Here is a 17,185-nt window from a genome sequence, read left to right as displayed (position 1 = left end):
GTTGCAACATTACTGCTGCGGCACTGTCAATTTTCGTGATAAAATGATGTGACTGATTTCCATTCTCAGCTGTAACGCGGCAATGAACTTCTCTCAATTTACCAAAAAATCAATGTAATCTTGATGACCCGAGGGAGAGGGGGCACCTAGAAATCCTTAGGGCATCAACATATCTTAATCCGGCACTGATTGTTAAAAATTGTGTAATATACGGAACCCTTGGAACGCGAGTCCGACTCGCACTTGGCCGGTTTTTTACCATATTCTTCGAAATCCCTAACAATGTTTGGCATAAAATAACATGTTCTAACTGTTTTGACCTAATGGCTATTACCCTAATGATCAATCGTCATAACAGTTACTTTTCCTATTGATCAATTATCATAACAATTACTTTCCATAATGAATGGTAACGAACTGTTGCCACAAAAGTGGGTTAGGTTAGGTTAGAACCGTGACCCTCGCAAAAACGAACTGCTGCCACAAAAGTGGGTTAGGTTAGGTTAGAACTGCGACCATTGTAAAAACGAAATGTTGCCACAAAAGTGGGTTAGGTTAGGTTAGAACTGTGATCCTCGCAAAAACGAACTGCTGTCACAAAAGTGGGTTAGGTTAGGTTAGAACTGCGACCATTGTAAAAACGAAACGCAATAGGGAAATCAAAATTAGGGCATACGAGTGTTAGGTCAAGCAACGATAGGCTAAGTGAAATTAGGTAACATGATGGTTAGGATATATAATTTTTAGGCCTAACAATAATTAGGCAAAAAAATAATTATGCTACATAACATTAGGATAAATACTCAATATGGAAAGTGTCATTAGGGAAAAAGATATTAGGACAAAAAAAATCGCCCATTCGATAATAGGGAAACCAAAATTAGGGAATACGCGCGTTAGGACATCTGATCATTATGACAAACAATATTAGGGAATGCAAAGATAGGAGAAAAGATTTTAGGGATTCAGATATAGATCCAGAGTGGACTAACCTGCCGTCTCGCTCTCGTCCCTTCCTCCCAATCCTCCGTCTCGCCTTCAGGCTGCGCGCCCAACAACACCACGTCCCCCGGCTCACAGTCCGCCGCCTCACGCACTGCACGTATAAACCCCTTCCTGTGACTCAACACAAAGTCCTCCGCACTAACGGCTCGGAAACGCACTACTACCGCTTGAGCTAGTAACGCATCTGATACTAGAAGAACTGTTACTCGAACGGTCGCGTGGGATATGAATTTTCCATCCGCAACTGTCACATTCAGTTTGTATTCGCCTACATCTAGACGCGGTGCCGCTCGAAGCGTACCATCTGTCGCATCAATCTCAAAAAGACCAAGCGGAGGCTTTGGAGCTGCTATAGCGTATGTTAAAGTATCGTAAGCGTCTCTGTCTGAAGCTACTACTCGACCAAGTACTCCACCAGGGAATTCGTCTAAGTATGAATTCACTTGGATTTCTAAAGGTGTTACTACAGGCGGGTATTGAGATTCTTCTATAACTCGTACGTGTATCCATGCGTCGGAATATAAAGGCGGTGCGCCATTATCAAATACACGGACTTGTAACGCGTAGCGTTCTTTAATGCGATGGTTGAAGCGTGCAGCGGTTCGTAAAGTACCATCCTGTTCTAATCTAAACGCGCCCGCTTCATTGCCCGCTTGGAAATCAAATGTATACGGCATTGCGTTAGGTGCCGCATCTGCATCTGTCACTCCTAGTTTCAACAATGCATGTCCTAATGGTCTATCTTCTTGCACCACTACGGAGTAGTTAGCTCGTTCGAATAGAGGCGGGTTATCGTTAGCATCTAACACTTCAACTGCGACTCGTACGGAAGCTTCAAGCGCTGGTAATCCTCTATCCCTCGCGCGAACTTCGAGCGAATACGTTGAAACAGTTTCTCGATCTAAAGGCGCAGCTACAGAAATATAGCCAGTGTCTTCGTCAATACTGAATCGCCCATCACGGTCACCCCTTACGATTGTATAAGTGACTCTCCCATTAGCGCCATCATCAGCATCATCAGCTATTAGCTGTAGTATCCTTGTATTTATAGCGGCATCTTCACGCACGCGAGCGTTATAAGACGCTTGAGCGAATACAGGAGCGTTGTCATTAGCGTCTATAACAGAGATATTCAAAGTTGCAAGATCGCCTAGCGGCGGTGAGCCGCCGTCTAGAGCTTGTATTGTTAGTAAATAAGCTCGTCGCCTTTCGTAGTCAAGCGGTCGCGCTATGCTGACCGCTCCCGATGCACGATCTATAGTGAAATCCTCGCGATCATCCCCAGCTACTAGAGAGTAGGAGACTTCGGCGTTGACTCCGGCGTCTCGCGAGGTGGCGCGCACGCGCAGCAGCTCCGCGCCGGGGGCGTCCAGCTCGGGCGCGGCGGCGCGGTACTCGCGGAACTCGAACTCTGGAGGGTTGTCGTTGACGTCGGCAACTGGGGAGAAATTAATCGTGTGAGAATTGAAATCACCATCGAATATGTGTGTCTAAATGTGGGGCAGGGGTATCTTCTTTCTTATACATACTCCCTTATTCATAAAACTTGGCAAACTTTTGTTATTTTGTTCCATTTCTAACAAACACAAATGTCAAAATGACCGATAAAGACCAACAAGGGCTTATTATTAGACTTGAAAAGCGTTTATGAATAACGCCATTAAAATTTTATGTCACTTAGTCCACAAATATAACAGAAGAGAGAGTATTTAAAAGATTGAAAGGTGCGTACTATGAATTACACAAAGCATGAATTTGATCATAGCACTACGTCGGATCTTCAAATTATCACACTGATTCTATGTGTACCGTTGGCTCACTGTTAACCACCTTACACATACCTGTCAGTCGCAAAGCAGCCGTAGAAGACTTAGGCGGGGTTCCCCCATCAGTAGCCCTCAGTAACACTCGATGCGACGCGGCAGCTTCTCTGTCAAGCGGCGCTCGTAGCGTAAGGACGCCGCTGTCCGGTGAAAGAGAGAATACGCCGCCGTCGCCGCCCTCTTCTTCCACGAATGAGTAGGTGATGAGCCGGTTGGAGCCTAGATCGGGGTCTGTGGCGTGAACCTGTAAGAAAATAGGGATTGGAATGTCAAGGATAAAGAAATTCGGAGCAGTTCAACGTCCCACCATACATAACAGACTTGGAAACATACTAACTAATATATGACAGATCAAGGGGCGTACTAGAAGAGAGGCCTATGCTCAGCAGTGGGCGATAAAGGGCTGATATGGTGATGATGATGATGATGATGTGACAGGTCTATCGTGAATTGGTTTTCTCGATGAATTATTGTAATTGTTTCTAAGCGGGCGAGGTGTTCAAAATGATCTTGACGCGACTTTATTTTTAAGGGAATAAGAACGCGTCAAGGTAACTTTGAACAGCTCGCCCGCTTAGCAACTTCTGCTGCTGTAAATGTACAACTGACGTCTCAGCACCAACAATATTCACACTCAGTAATAAAGTAACTCTGACGCTCGTTTTCTCAATGTTTCCAGTTGGTAACTCCACGAATAAGAAATTAAAACTTTTTTATATTCTAGATCTGGTATTTAAATTCGCGATATCCCACCTGTTACTTGGAACACTCTTACTACAGCGTCATTCATATTGAATATTGCCCTTTTGACCTCATTATTAAGGAAACAATGTTATATAAGAGACTTTACCTTAGCGACCAGAGTACCCAACTCCGCATCCTCCGGCAGAGTAACAGAATACAGCTCAGCCGAGAACCTCGGAGCATTGTCATTCACATCTGTCAGAGTAACAAGCAACTCCGACGCGCACCGCCACGCCGCCCGCGCTCGGTCTTGCGCGTGCATGGCGAGCGCATAGGAAGCGCGTTTTATAAAATTAAGAAAGAGTTACCTTTGCGACTAGAGTACCCAACTCCGCATCCTCCGGCAGAGTAACAGAATACAGCTCAGCCGAGAACCTCGGAGCATTGTCATTCACATCTGTCAGAGTAACAAGCAACTCCGACGCGCACCGCCACGCCGCCCGCGCTCGGTCTTGCGCGTGCATGGCGAGCGCATAGGAAGCGCGTTTTATAAAATTAAGAAAGAGTTACCTTTGCGACTAGAGTACCCAACTCTGCATCCTCCGGCAGAGTAACAGAATACAGTTCCGCAGAGAATCTCGGAGCATTGTCATTCACATCCGTCAGAGTAACAAGCAACTCCGACGCGCACCGCCACGCCGCCCGCGCTCGGTCTTGCGCGTGCATGGCGAGAGCGTAGGATGAGCGCGTTTCGCGGTCGAGTGCGCGCGCTACGCGCACTTCGCCTGTTTCCTGTGGACAAGAAGATTGGTTAAATTTTGTAGCTAATATTAAGAAAGTGCGGTTTGATATTTGATTGTAAAAAAACCCATCCCTTATACCAGTGCAAATAAATACTATATTTGAACTTTTAAGCAATTCGTAGGTACTTAATCATAAAGGCAATCGTTTATGTACAACAAACGTTAGCTATGGATTGCTATTCTGCACCTGCAGCGGTATCATGGTCGAATTGGTCGCATTTTTATCACATGTCATGCCATGCGTCACTTTCGCACTTACATATTTGTTAGAACGTGACAGGCATGGTGACAAATGATAAAGAGCCGACCATCTTAGCCCTACTGATCCTTTGAACATAATAATAGTTATTTGTTGTACAAGGGGGCAAAGTTCTTGTTTAACCGCTCGTGCTAATATTAATACCCGAGCAAGCGAAAGATTCCAAAATTGAAAATGGAATCTTGAGCGTTGCGAGGATTTCAAAGCACGAGGGTTAAACAAAAATTTGCCCCCGAGTGAAACACAAAATTTTTCACCACACCAACCCAAAGCAAATATTAAATGTAAAATATCAAACAAAATCAAACCAAATCAAATTCAAATCAAATTCAAATGAATGTTATTAAATATTTATCATCCAAAATCATAATTTTAAAGTCAATTCTACCAGCAAACATAAGAAAACAATATTTATCATCCAAAATCATCATTTTAAAGTCAATTCTACCAGCAAACATAAGAAAACAACTCAAAATTTGCATTTGATTACTTTGCCTCACATGTGAATTACTGATAGTAAAGTGCAACTTTGCTATCCGTTTTTGAAGTGCAAAGTAAGCCTTTCCGAGCTGGTGTGGTGAAATAGTTATTTGTACAACAAGAGATCAAAGTTTGATATTTCTTCGAGTGCTTATTTTGAGTCCCGTGCAAGCGAAAGATTCTATAATAATAATAATCTAATTTAGAATCTTGAGCGTAGTAAGGGATTCAAAAGCGCACGAGATGTAAATAACTTTGATCTCGTGTAGTACACAAAATTTTTCACCTTAAGCAGTGAGAACATACCTAGAGGGACAGAGATAATAGAACCCAAGTATATCGAACTTGTATTAGACCCCGCATGTTGAAATGACATTTGACTATAATGATCACTTGAATGACATTTTGTCTCACTCAGTGAGCAAAATGCGATTTTGCTCACTGAGTGAGACAAAATTACTTAGTGAGCAAAATCGCATTTTGCTCACTGTTTTTAGGAAGCAAAGTACCCTTGTTCGAGCTGCTGAGGTGAAAAAACATTTTCTAAATTGAACAAATGGCACGCTACCTTGTCGATGGTAAAGTCCTCGTTAGCCTCGCCCTCCAGGAAGTATCTCAGTGCGTCGTGCGGCGGCAGATCAGCGTCGGTCGTTTCCAGCGCGGCGACGCGCGTTCCGACCGCCGCGTTTTCTGGCAGCGATGCGCGGTAGCGGTGCCTCACGCAGTAGGGCGGGTTGTCGTTGACATCTTGTAAGGTGACAACATTTTTATGCATTATTTAATTAAAACATTAGTCTTTCTTATCCACAGATATACGGTATGTTTTCAAAGTCCATCAGAACAAAATATGGATGATAATAAATAAATATAAGAGGCCAACTCAAAAAACGAAAAAAGGTGTATTCATTGATTTAAAAGTAAAAAAAAGGTGCCAAAAACCATCCCTCGCAGTATGAGGTATGTTGGGGTAATACCGGACGGATTTGGGACTAATTGGGAGACCTCGCGAAATATTTTTTTTTCTCGAGCTCAGTACGTGTCAGCTTCTAGAAATATGGTGCAAATCGTTAAATAATAACCGAACTTTAAGCCTGAATATTGGCAACCTTCAATGTTCAACGGTTTCAGTTTTATACGAGTGTAAAGATGAGACATATTTTTATTCGAGGGTAACGATGAATTTGTCATCCCGGGGGAACATCGGATGGCGAAAAAAAACCGGTTCTAATGCTCAGATAATAAGGTATCTAAAAGAGTATATCCGATGTTTAACCTCCTCCAACGTATATGAATTTCAGCCACGAATAGCTGGAAACTTAAAAGTTCTCCTCAAATGTTTAAAACTTTGCATTTTTGCATCCGATCTTGACCCATATACGAAAATTTGGTAAATCTGTGGCTCTCAAAGTGTGATATGTCAATAGAAACAATTTCCTAAGTAATACATTCATACATATATAGCAACGTACACTGCTAATATATCTTCCTTTTGAATTACCGTCCTCGAATAAAAATAAAGGAACGAAATAATTACGATAAAAACAGAGTTATTGCAGTCATAAAAAAACAAAGTTTGACAATCACTGCTGAATTTTAAATGGGTAAAGGTCGGATTGTTGCTATCCGATCTTTACCTGCAAGGGTAAAGATCGGAAATCGGTCTACAGCAGTCCTAGGTCTGTTTTGATTGGATTAATTTAAAGATAAACCTTCAAAACGAAATTTGACATCAACTGAATCTCAAAAACAACCACAGTTTTATCACAATACTCGACATAAATTACAGGGCGAAGATCGGATGGCCAGAAAAATGACCAAAATTACCTTGCTCCCTTTAAAGGCGCGTAGAACACATCCTATATCACTGAGCGGCGGAGGGAAACTTGGTGTCCGAAGCGCAATGAAATAGCGTCTTGCACATTGTTGTCAAAATTAAGAAATAAAGCCTATTTTGGCGGAAATGAATTTCCTACGTTCTTCTCCCGCATCCGATATTACCCCAACATACCTTACATTATGACATAATTACTCATTTTCGCCGGTTTACTGACGACCACAAGTTTATTGAAATAAAGTAATATAGATACGTATAAATACACACCAGTCACAGTAACTTGAACAGTCGCTCGCGCATCAAACTTCCCATCGGTCGCTATAACACTCAGCTCGTAACTTTCCTCCAACTCTCTATCCAACGGCCTCGCAACCAGTAACTCTCCCGACGGCCTCAACTGGAACCTCGCTCGCGGGTCCCCAGAGGCCACAAGGAAGGCGAGCGGGGAAGTGGTAGCGTCGGCGTCGGTGATGGTTAGTTTAGCGACTACGGTGCCGGCCGCGGCATCTTCGGGTACGGACGCGGAGTATGTGGCCGGCTCGAAGCGGGGTGGACAGTCGTTGTAGTCCTGGAAATAGAACAGTTATACACAGGGATTTCGAGATAACACTTAGTTATTAAATAAAGGGCAGCCTAAAGAACAATAGTTGAACAGTACACCAATACCAATAGTTGCACCATATGAACTTAAATTCACGTAGTATGATCTGAATTTTGAGAGGGCTCTTTTGCTTGTAGTTGAAATATGATGACGTGAAAAATTACTACTTAAAGCTGAGGTTTAAATGATAATAAAATAGTTTATAGTTTAGAATAAAAGTAATTCATTTGAATGACATCGCTAAACTACTTCCAATTAAAGTTGAAATATCTATCCTCTCTCCTCTGTGTCGGACTAATAAAAGAACATGAACATGTTATCTTCACCCCTCAGGCTGTAAGGCCCCTCGGGCCGAGCAGTGTTGAAACTATACAGCAATACAAAAATAAAGGTGAAATTTTGATGTCAACTACTTTCCACAGCTGAGGGGCTGTATTATTAAGATGAGGATAAGAGAGCTGTATATATACCTGTAGTCGCACGACGAGAGTGCCACGACTAGAACGTTTCTGAGGAGCTTGATCACTCGCTATTAGCGGCACTCGTAACTCCGCTTTGGTTTCTCGATCCAGAGGGGCGCGGGTCGTCACCCAGCCGGTGCGGGCGTCTACGGCGAATAGGGCTGAGTCTCCGCCTTCGCCGAGGGAGAATTGGACCTCGCCATTAGAGCCGGCATCTGGGTCTGTCGCCATTACTGTGGAGAGAAACATTCATTAGAAATGTTTTTTGTTAAACATTACATTTTTTACTATACCTACTTTTCTGTCAACAGGCAATCATCAAATACAAAGTGTTAATCATTTGTGTCGAAAGATGGCAGTAAATGTACTGACTATAATTTACTTTGACAATATTCATCTATTTCAAATTCTCTTTGATATTAGCTACTAGACTTACATAGAATATCTTGCTTTCGGAAAATATCTCTGCTTTTCAAGCGGCCATAATACTAAGTACCTAAAGACCATGATAACTGTCTTTGATAAAGAACTCACATCTGACGACCGTCGAATGAGGTGGCGTGTTTTCAGCCAAATGGACGACGTAGGGCTGCGAGTGGAATGTAGGCGCATGCTCATTGACATCCAGCACGTGTAAAGTAGTCAGTAGTAAGGTGGCCGGGGCTGGAGACCCTGGGCCTTCGCAGAGGATCCCGATGGGGAGTTCTCGTGCTGACTCGCGGTCCAGGGGCGCCGAGAGGACTAGGCGACCTTGCTCGTCCAGGGCGAACTGGGGAATCAAAATATTGTGTTAATAATATGAAGAATCAAGAAGCGCTGGTGGCCTAGCGGTAAGAGCGTGCGACTTTCAATCCGGAGGTCGCGGGTTCAAACCCCGGCTCGTACCAATGAGTTTTTCGGAACTTATGTACGAAATATCAGTTGATATTTAACACTCGCTTTTCAGTGAAGGAAAACATCATGAGGAAACCGGGCTAATCCCAATTGGAAGGTTAGATGGCAGTCGCTTCCGTAAAAATTAGTGCCTACGTCAATTCTTGGGATTAGTTGTCAAGAGCAAACCCCAGGCTTCCATGAGCCGTGGCAAAATGCCGGGATAACGCGAGGAAGAAGAAGAATATTAAGAATCAGCCAGTTTCACCTTCAGGATTGGGTGAGTCTCTATCTACTAATTGCAGCCATCCAGTCAAGAAATTACCTGATGTTTCCACAGTTTTTTAATTTATTTACTCTAAAAAAGGGAAGTTACAGTCTTTATTGCTATTTATCTGCCAAACTACATAGCAGTTTGTAGGCGTTAGTCGATATCTCGGTATCGGCTCAGTCAAATCAGTCTTCAAGCTGCATCCTCTCTAAGGAGCAGGTCTGGAGGTGGTCGCTGGACCCCTGTGCCCCGCTAGGTCCAAGGACGTAGGAAGACGCTAGAGCAGTCTGTCTAAAATAAGACAAGGCCGAAAAGAAAGAGTTACCTGAACTTTTCCATAGTTAACCGGCGCCAGCCGATATCTCGTTATCAACTCAGTCGGATCAGTCCTCAACTCCGCCAGCAATGTTTCTGGAGCTGTATCTTCCCTAAGGAACAGATCTGGAGGTTGTGGCTGATCTTGCTGGACCTTTTGAGCCCGTTCCCCAGGTCCAAGGACGTAGGAAGACGCTAGAGGGAATAGTCTAAGGGTCGGTTGCACCAACTCGTCTGTCATTGTCGTAACGTGTACTAAATTTTATGGTGTTTGAAGTTACATTGATTTTCTGCTGTGTGACGTTGGTCAGAATTATCAGTCCGTCGATTGTGGTTGGTGCAACTGGCCCTAAGTATATACGACATCGCCTAAAAGAAAGAATTACCTGGTCTTTTCCATAGTTAACCGGCGCCAGTCTATATCTTGGGATAGGCTCCGTCGGATCCGCCCTTAACTCCGCCAGCAAGGTTCCTGGGGCTGCGTCTTCCCTCAAGAACAGGGCTGGCGGTGGTGGCTGGACCCTTGGGGCCCTTTCTCCTGGGCCGAGCACGTAGACGGCGACGCCGGCGGACCCGGCGCGGTTGCCGCCGTCGCGGGCCCGGGCCCACACTACTACTGAGCGGGACGCTGCAAAAGACAATTTGGGAAAGGTGAATTTAGGATTTAAAAAAAAGATATTTGGGTACATTTAAAGCATCCTAGACTTATCAGTGAACAATCCTGATCTTAATTTACCTAATGTTTTAAAGGGGCCCACTGATTAACAGTCCGCCGGACGGTATCGGCCTGTCAGTTAGAACAAAATTTTGACAGTTCCGAACAACTGACAGACCGATACCGTCCGGCGGACTGTTAATCAGTGGGCCCCTTTAAACCTCCTAATTAATTTTAAAATGTGTAAACTTGCAAGACTCGAGTTTCCACTCCAGCTCCATTACTGGAAAATACCGCTATCTCCTTTACAGACCATACCCGCAGTAGAAACACACTATTTAAGTACCTACGATTTAAAATCATACATTTTAACGCCAAATATGTATTTGAAAATGCGTAATTTGTTTAAATTTCAATAAATACAACTTTTTACGCCAGCTGGCTGACTTCGGATAGGTGCGATTTCTAAAATATTTTCATTATTTTAAGAAAACATGTATAAAGTAGCGTGAACAGTACCGTCTTTACCATAAGGGCACACGGGGCCCGTGCCCAGGGCCCCCATCCTCAGGGGGCCCCGAGGTAAGACAGTAACAGTATATTTGTATACCCATAATAAATAGAAGGATATAGTAGAAAAATGTTAGTTCAATTTTGCTTTCTTTACTTTCCAAAAGGGCCCCAAATTATTATGTGCCCAAGGGCCCCAGCATAGTTTAAGACGGCCCTGAGCTAAAATTGACAAATTAAAAAAAGAAACTTACCGAAAGCAGAGGCATTCTTCGCAAAAGCCAAAGCGCCAGTAACCGCATCTATCTCAAACAGCCCTGACGCATCCGAATTTAACTCCCCATCATACAACTCATATTTTATCTTCGCATGTTCTCCAATATCCGCGTCATGCGCAGTCAAAGTCAGGAACGGCTTGTGTGGCTGTAGGTTGTAAGGGGCGGAGGCGCGGTATTCGCGGAGGGGGAACTCTGGGGCGTGGTCGTTGGCGTCGAGCACGCGGACGCGGACGGTGGTGTGGCGGATGCGGCCGCCTCCGTCGCGCGCTGCCACTGGTACCTGGGGAATTAAGAGATATTTAGAACGTAATCCTGGCAAGCAGAGTGTGTCAGTAAAAAGGCGCGAAAATCAAATTTTCTATGTGAGTATCAAGTTCATTGTGTAGTTACCTCCCACTCAGCTTTGGCTTCGCGATCTAAAGCCACTCGCGTAGTCAAAGCACCGGTGGCAGCGTCCAATGAGAACGTTTCTCGGAGCAACGCCGAATCGATGGAATAGGTCACCGTGCCGTACTCGTCGCTGTCAAGCCTGCTCTTATTAAGTTCAGTGTGTAGTTACCTCCCACTCAGCTTTAACCTCGCGATAAGCCACTCGCGTAGTCAAGGCGCCGGTAGCAGCGTCCAATGAGAACGTTTCTCGGAGCAACGCCGAATCAATGGAATAGGTCACCGTGCCGTACTCGTCGCCGTCAAACCTGCTCTTATTAAGTTCAGTGTGTAGTTACCTCCCACTCAGCTTTGGCCTCGCGATCTAAAGCCACTCGCGTAGTCAAGGCGCCGGTAGCAGCGTCCAATGAGAACGTTTCTCGGAGCAACGCCGAATCGATGGAATAGGTCACCGTGCCGTACTCGTCGCCGTCAAACCTGCTCTTATTAAGTTCAGTGTAAAATTACCTCCCACTCAGCTTTGGCTTCGCGATCTAAAGCCACTCGCGTAGTCAAGGCGCCAGTGGCAGCGTCCAATGAGAACGTTTCTCGGAGTAAAGCCGAGTCGATGGAGTAGGTCACCGTGCCGTACTCGCCGCCATCTTCGTCATCGGCCTAGAATAAAATATTGTTTAATCTTAGGATCACTCAGGGAGTCTAATGAGAACATAGTGTTGCTTCCCGTCAAACTGGACGTTCCGTCTAAGCCGCTGGAGGTTTAGTTCTATTAGGCCCGAAATATGATCTTGAATGATTTCACGATGTTATTCTCAACTGTTTCTACAGAGTGATTCTATGGAAAGTAGCTGAATCCAGCTCTTGAGCTAGCAAAATGACGGCCTGGCTATGAGTTTGCGCGACCAGCGGCCGCAACAATAGACGGGAACGAAAGGTGTCGAACGCTGTGTCTCGCTCCAACCTATGATTGCCGCCGCTGCCACCGCCAGTCGGGCAATGTCGTGGACGAGCCGTAAGTGTAGCGTCAAGCACCATGCTAGTTCACAATTTGCGCCTCAACGAAATAACCTTATCTTTGAATAGAAAGTTGAGTTTGTATGTACAGAATGGGTACTAATAATACCGTTTAAAATTAAACTAACCTTTACAGTAGTCAATAGAACAGGCGGTGGAAGATTCTCCATAACCCTCGCTTCATATACTAAATGAGGGAATCTCGGCGCATGCCTATTCGCTGGCACCACAGTAAGCTTCACCCTCGCGAACGCCGCGTGAGCCCCATCAGAGACAGAAACATTTAGCGATCTCGAGGAGTCTTTAGGCCATCCTCTAGGTGCAGACAGCGTGACCAGGCCGGTGGTGTCGCCGACGGAGAGTAAGGGGGTGGGCGGGGCGTCGACGGCGGCGTAGCGCAGGCGCGCGGCGTCGCCGGCGTCGCGGTCCCAGGCCGCCACGCGCGCCAGCACGGTGCCGCGGGCGGCCTCTTCGCTTACTAGGGCGCTGGGGACAAAAATAATGATGATTAGACGCTGTAATATGGTTCATTTTTAGAAAGTACCTTACTATAGCGTATACCTAAAGCAAAGATAACTAGAGGTAAACCTAAGGTAAAGCGATTTCATTCACCTACAGAATGGATTTTTAAATGGGGTACGAGTACCTCAGGCCGCCCAGGCGCATCATTAATATCCTTCACTTAAATCTCCTATCTCAAATGTCCTATCTCTTAAAAATCTCTCTAAAATCTCTTAAATGTCTTATCTCTTCTGTCCTATGTCTTATCTTAAATGTCCTATATCTGCCAAAGCTGGTCTGCCACCATCCTTCGCTGTGACTAGTAGACGATGCTCAGCGCTAGTTTCAGCGTCCAATGGGGCTGCTAGTATTAAAGCGCCGGTGATGGAGTCAAGAGAGGACAGCGAGAGAGGAGTTACCTGACAACTGGTCGTTCTAGTCTCGGCGGAGCGTCATTTACATCCTTGACTCGCAGTCTCAAATGCGCTGTATCCGCCAACGCCGGTCTGCCGCCATCCTTCGCTGTCACTAGTAGACGATGCTCAGCGCTAGTTTCAGCGTCCAATGGGGCTGCTAGTACTAAAGCGCCGGTGATGCAGTCAAGAGAGGACAGCGAGAGAGGAGTTACCTGACAACTGGTCGTTCTAGTCTCGGCGGCGCGTCGTTTACATCCTTGACTCGCAGTCTCAAATGCGCTGTATCCGCCAACGCCGGTCTGCCTCCATCCTTCGCTGTCACTAGTAGACGATGCTCAGCGCTAGTTTCAGCGTCCAATGGGGCTGCTAGTACTAATGCTCCGGTGGTGGCGTCGAGAGAGAAGAGAGCGAGAGACGAGTTCTCGCCGGAGAGCGAGTAGGTTATCTCGCCGTTTACACCTGGAAATAGAATACATTAGGTTAGTCATATCATATAGGTGATTAGGTAATAGGCGAGGTTAAACGTTTCGTACTCGCATATTAGTGCAAGCGAGATGTATAGAAAGTACATGAGTGACGTGAGCGAATACGTCAATGTCAAAACTGGTGGTAGCCGTACATTACACAATCAATGAATTTTTGCTAAAAAGGTGCTTAACGGCATATAAATTGATTTGAAAATCACCTCTAAGATAATATTGTGTCAAAATCGTGAAAGTTTAAATTAGCATTGAATCGGGCCATTGAGTTGAAATTATCAAATGGCGGCCATTTTTGCCTATGAACTAGTAATAGCATTTTTTGTATTTGCTACACCCTTTTCAGGGTCCATGTGATACCATAATAAATATGTAAATACTACGCAAAAATGTACCATGGAGCAAGAAATAGAATTATAAGTAGGTGGTTACCGGTGTCATTGTCCCTGGCGTGGAAGGTAATGATGGTCGTCCCAACGGCCGCTGCCTCGCTAACCTCCACATCATACAAGTCCTGAAATAGAATTATATCAATATGTAAATGTGGTCAGTCTTCTTCCAATTTTAGTAATATAGTAGGGTAATTCACCAGTAACTGACGACTTTTAGTAACTGGCCGCCTTAAACTAAAAATGAATTCTATTCATCTATAAACAGGATTCATTTTAGTATAAGGGTTCAATAACTGGCCAACTTTCAATAACTGGCCACCTTATACTAAAATTAATTATATTTATACTAAGTTTGTTTCACGATAGAGTTGGACCAAGCTGTCATAACTCTGCGTGACATTTGCTATGTCAAATTTGTTTAAAAATATGACGTTTAATGACAATACCTACCTTACTTTGTTCTGGCCAAAAACGGTGCAATGTAAGCTTAGACGAACTCTAGGCGGTTCTGACACAAAGATTAAAAACTATAAAAAACTTGATGATGTTACAAATTAGCAGTCTTTTTCTACTGACGTAATTGGTTGGCAAGACTATAATATTGTTCCCGAGAAAACCATATACCTGCGATAACTCCGGCGGGCAATCATTGACATCTATTATGTGTAATGTCACTAAAGCGTCCGCTGATGCCCCCGTCACGCCATCTGTGGCCCGGACCACTAGCTCCAGCTCCCGGGTTTGCTCGTAGTCCAGTGGTAGAGCCGGGACTAGCGAACCTGTGTAAAAAAACGTGTAGAATATTATTAACTGTGTGTATGAAAAAGGTGGGACGGAAAATATAGATGTGCAAGCTGGGGAAAATTTCCAAAACTTTGGAAAAATTCTCAAAAAATTCTGGAATTAAAGGAAATTTCTACTCTAAAAATGGATAATTTCCATAGGTATAAAAAATGTGAGAACTTGTATAATGTGAAAAATAATTCAGGTTTGGAAATTTTCCTTCAGCACATCAATAAATGTCATCCGCCGTTCCGCTAAACTTTAATCGTAAACCTTTCAACTGCGTTTCCACTAGAGGTTTGTGTGGATGCATAGCGAGCGATGTGTTTGCTAAGAACCAATTAATATGTATAGGTAATATAGTCCACTAGAGAAGTGATTCAATTGGTTCTTAACAAACACATCCCTCGCTACCCGTGCCAGGCGTGGCTCACTCCGCGATTTCGTCGCGTCGCTACAAGTACATGCAGGTCACACCAATTTTGGTGTCTAGTCTTAGTAGTTGCCGCGCACCGCTACGGAACTGTCGTAATAGACGAGTTTTGTTAGAGACCTTGTGCCCATGCTCGTACATCTCTGGAGGAAACGCAGCCTCATCCGCATTAGTTTAGCGGAGCGGCGAATGGTAAGCTACTTGTAACACTCTTAACTAACCAAAAGTAAACCTTATATCTTCGAAGTAAGGTTTAATTGTCAGTTAACAGTGTCGACGTGGAACAATGATAAGCGCAACCGGCATAGGCAATGCGTGAGTCGAGGTATTGAATATTGCTGAAAATGCCAAGAATGAAGTACTTAGGTGTAGGAAAACAAGGAGATAAAACAACATTAAACTTGTTTAACACCGAGTAAAGAATTTATTATAGTTCGTTTTTTTAGCATTAGAAAAAACTAAGCGATCTTGATGTGTCTTTTAATTGAAAAACACTTTTAAATCAGTTACTATTACTTATGAAAGCAAAAGAATGTATATACTCGTATTTGATTCATAATTGTTACATAATGGCCGTGACTTATTTTTTAAAAGTGTTTTTCAATAAAAAGACACGTCAAGATTGTTTACCTTTATTCCAAATGTCGACTGCATTTTGTTGGCCCATGAGCTGATTCAAGCTACGCTGGGCTTTGTACGTTACATTTTTGGTGGCCCATGAGGGGATTAAGCCTTTGTCGTCTACATCTTTGTTGGCCCAAGAGCATATTCAAGCCACGCTGGGCTTTGTACGCTACACTAATACTAAAAAAAACGAACTATAGAAGATGTTCAAGTATAAGAAATAATTATGCCTCGAATTTGACAGTTGAAATAGATGTCGCTATACGGCCAAGGTAGGCCACAAGGACGTAATGTACGGACATTATGCGACTTTCAAACTTGGAGTCACGAATTTTTCTTAGACTTTACACCTATTCTATTTCTTCGATATTAAATGAGGCTGAAAGGTGAGAGATGACAAGATGTGTGTGTGACTAACACCAAGAACGACATTTAACATGCGGACTGTTAGTGAGGCGTGAGAAGCATGACATCATATGATCCTGTGAGGACTAGAATACAGATGTGATAAAAATTGGATGACAATGGCGGGGGTGGGAAGGGTAGGATAGTACTCACATGGGTTATTGCCTCTGTCGGGTGCTGTGGGACAAAACCAACGGTTAGTGGCGCTCTACTGCCTTGTTACGAATCTATGCACCTTATTTATTTGGACATAAGGTCTAAAATGGTCTGCTAGTAAAACGGTTGGTTGTGCGGTCTGAATGGCGAGCGTCCAGCGGAGCGGGCAACGAGGCGGCAAGCGGCCATCAGGACGCTCGTATGACGTTTGAATGTGTTTGATTTTTGACACGAACGCTACTCTCCCCGCCCCGCTGCATGCGATTGGGCGCAAAGCTCTGTTTTCCTAGGATAGCGCCGTCATATAGCAGCCGTCTCCATACAAAATAATACGGCTAAATATGGATGAGTAGTATTTTGTGTCGGTCGCTATATGACGGCGCCGCTATCCTCAGTTGTTTGACTAAACGTCCACCATTTTATTTACCATTTAGGTGCATAGATACGCAAAGTATGTCGCCCTGTGTTCTTCCCGATCCCCAATATCTATTTCACATGCGAGTTTTAATATACATATTATCTATTGATTCCAATTGAAATAACTGTTCTGGTTGTCATGCGATTGTCAAAAAAACACCCGTTTTTACCGTGTTAAGTTTATAAATTAAGGTTTTCATATTCAATGTTAACTTAAGTTAATATGAGAGTAGCGACTGACTTATTAAGAACCTGTTTAGTCGCTCAATACATGCATTTCCCTGTTCTTTTCAAATCTCATTAGCTTAATCGCTTTTATAAAAAAAAAC

The 17,185-nt window shown here is 44.0% G+C and overlaps 1 protein-coding gene across 1 annotated transcript in view; it reads right to left on the bottom strand.

The window, feature by feature from the left end:
- The window catches only part of LOC134806444 (fat-like cadherin-related tumor suppressor homolog), a 56,693-nt gene that overhangs the window by 15,370 nt on the left and 24,138 nt on the right, over positions 1-17,185 (bottom strand). Inside the window, exons 23-37 of the mRNA XM_063779724.1 lie at positions 16,437-16,460; positions 14,663-14,817; positions 14,079-14,160; positions 13,380-13,626; positions 12,379-12,736; positions 11,747-11,893; positions 10,829-11,132; positions 9,796-10,037; positions 8,485-8,719; positions 7,960-8,183; positions 7,156-7,456; positions 5,623-5,801; positions 4,083-4,304; positions 2,847-3,072; positions 993-2,443 (exon numbers count right to left, since the gene is read on the bottom strand). Coding sequence (XP_063635794.1) covers positions 993-2,443; positions 2,847-3,072; positions 4,083-4,304; positions 5,623-5,801; positions 7,156-7,456; positions 7,960-8,183; positions 8,485-8,719; positions 9,796-10,037; positions 10,829-11,132; positions 11,747-11,893; positions 12,379-12,736; positions 13,380-13,626; positions 14,079-14,160; positions 14,663-14,817; positions 16,437-16,460 — 4,397 coding nt within the window. The remainder of the gene's footprint in view (positions 1-992; positions 2,444-2,846; positions 3,073-4,082; positions 4,305-5,622; positions 5,802-7,155; positions 7,457-7,959; positions 8,184-8,484; positions 8,720-9,795; positions 10,038-10,828; positions 11,133-11,746; positions 11,894-12,378; positions 12,737-13,379; positions 13,627-14,078; positions 14,161-14,662; positions 14,818-16,436; positions 16,461-17,185) is intronic.

Source organism: Cydia splendana, chromosome 3, assembly GCF_910591565.1.
Source record: "Cydia splendana chromosome 3, ilCydSple1.2, whole genome shotgun sequence".
Classification (NCBI taxonomy): Eukaryota; Metazoa; Arthropoda; class Insecta; order Lepidoptera; family Tortricidae; genus Cydia; species Cydia splendana.
The sequence above is the reverse complement of the archived record's forward strand: the minus strand, read 5'-3'. Positions and strand labels throughout refer to the sequence as shown.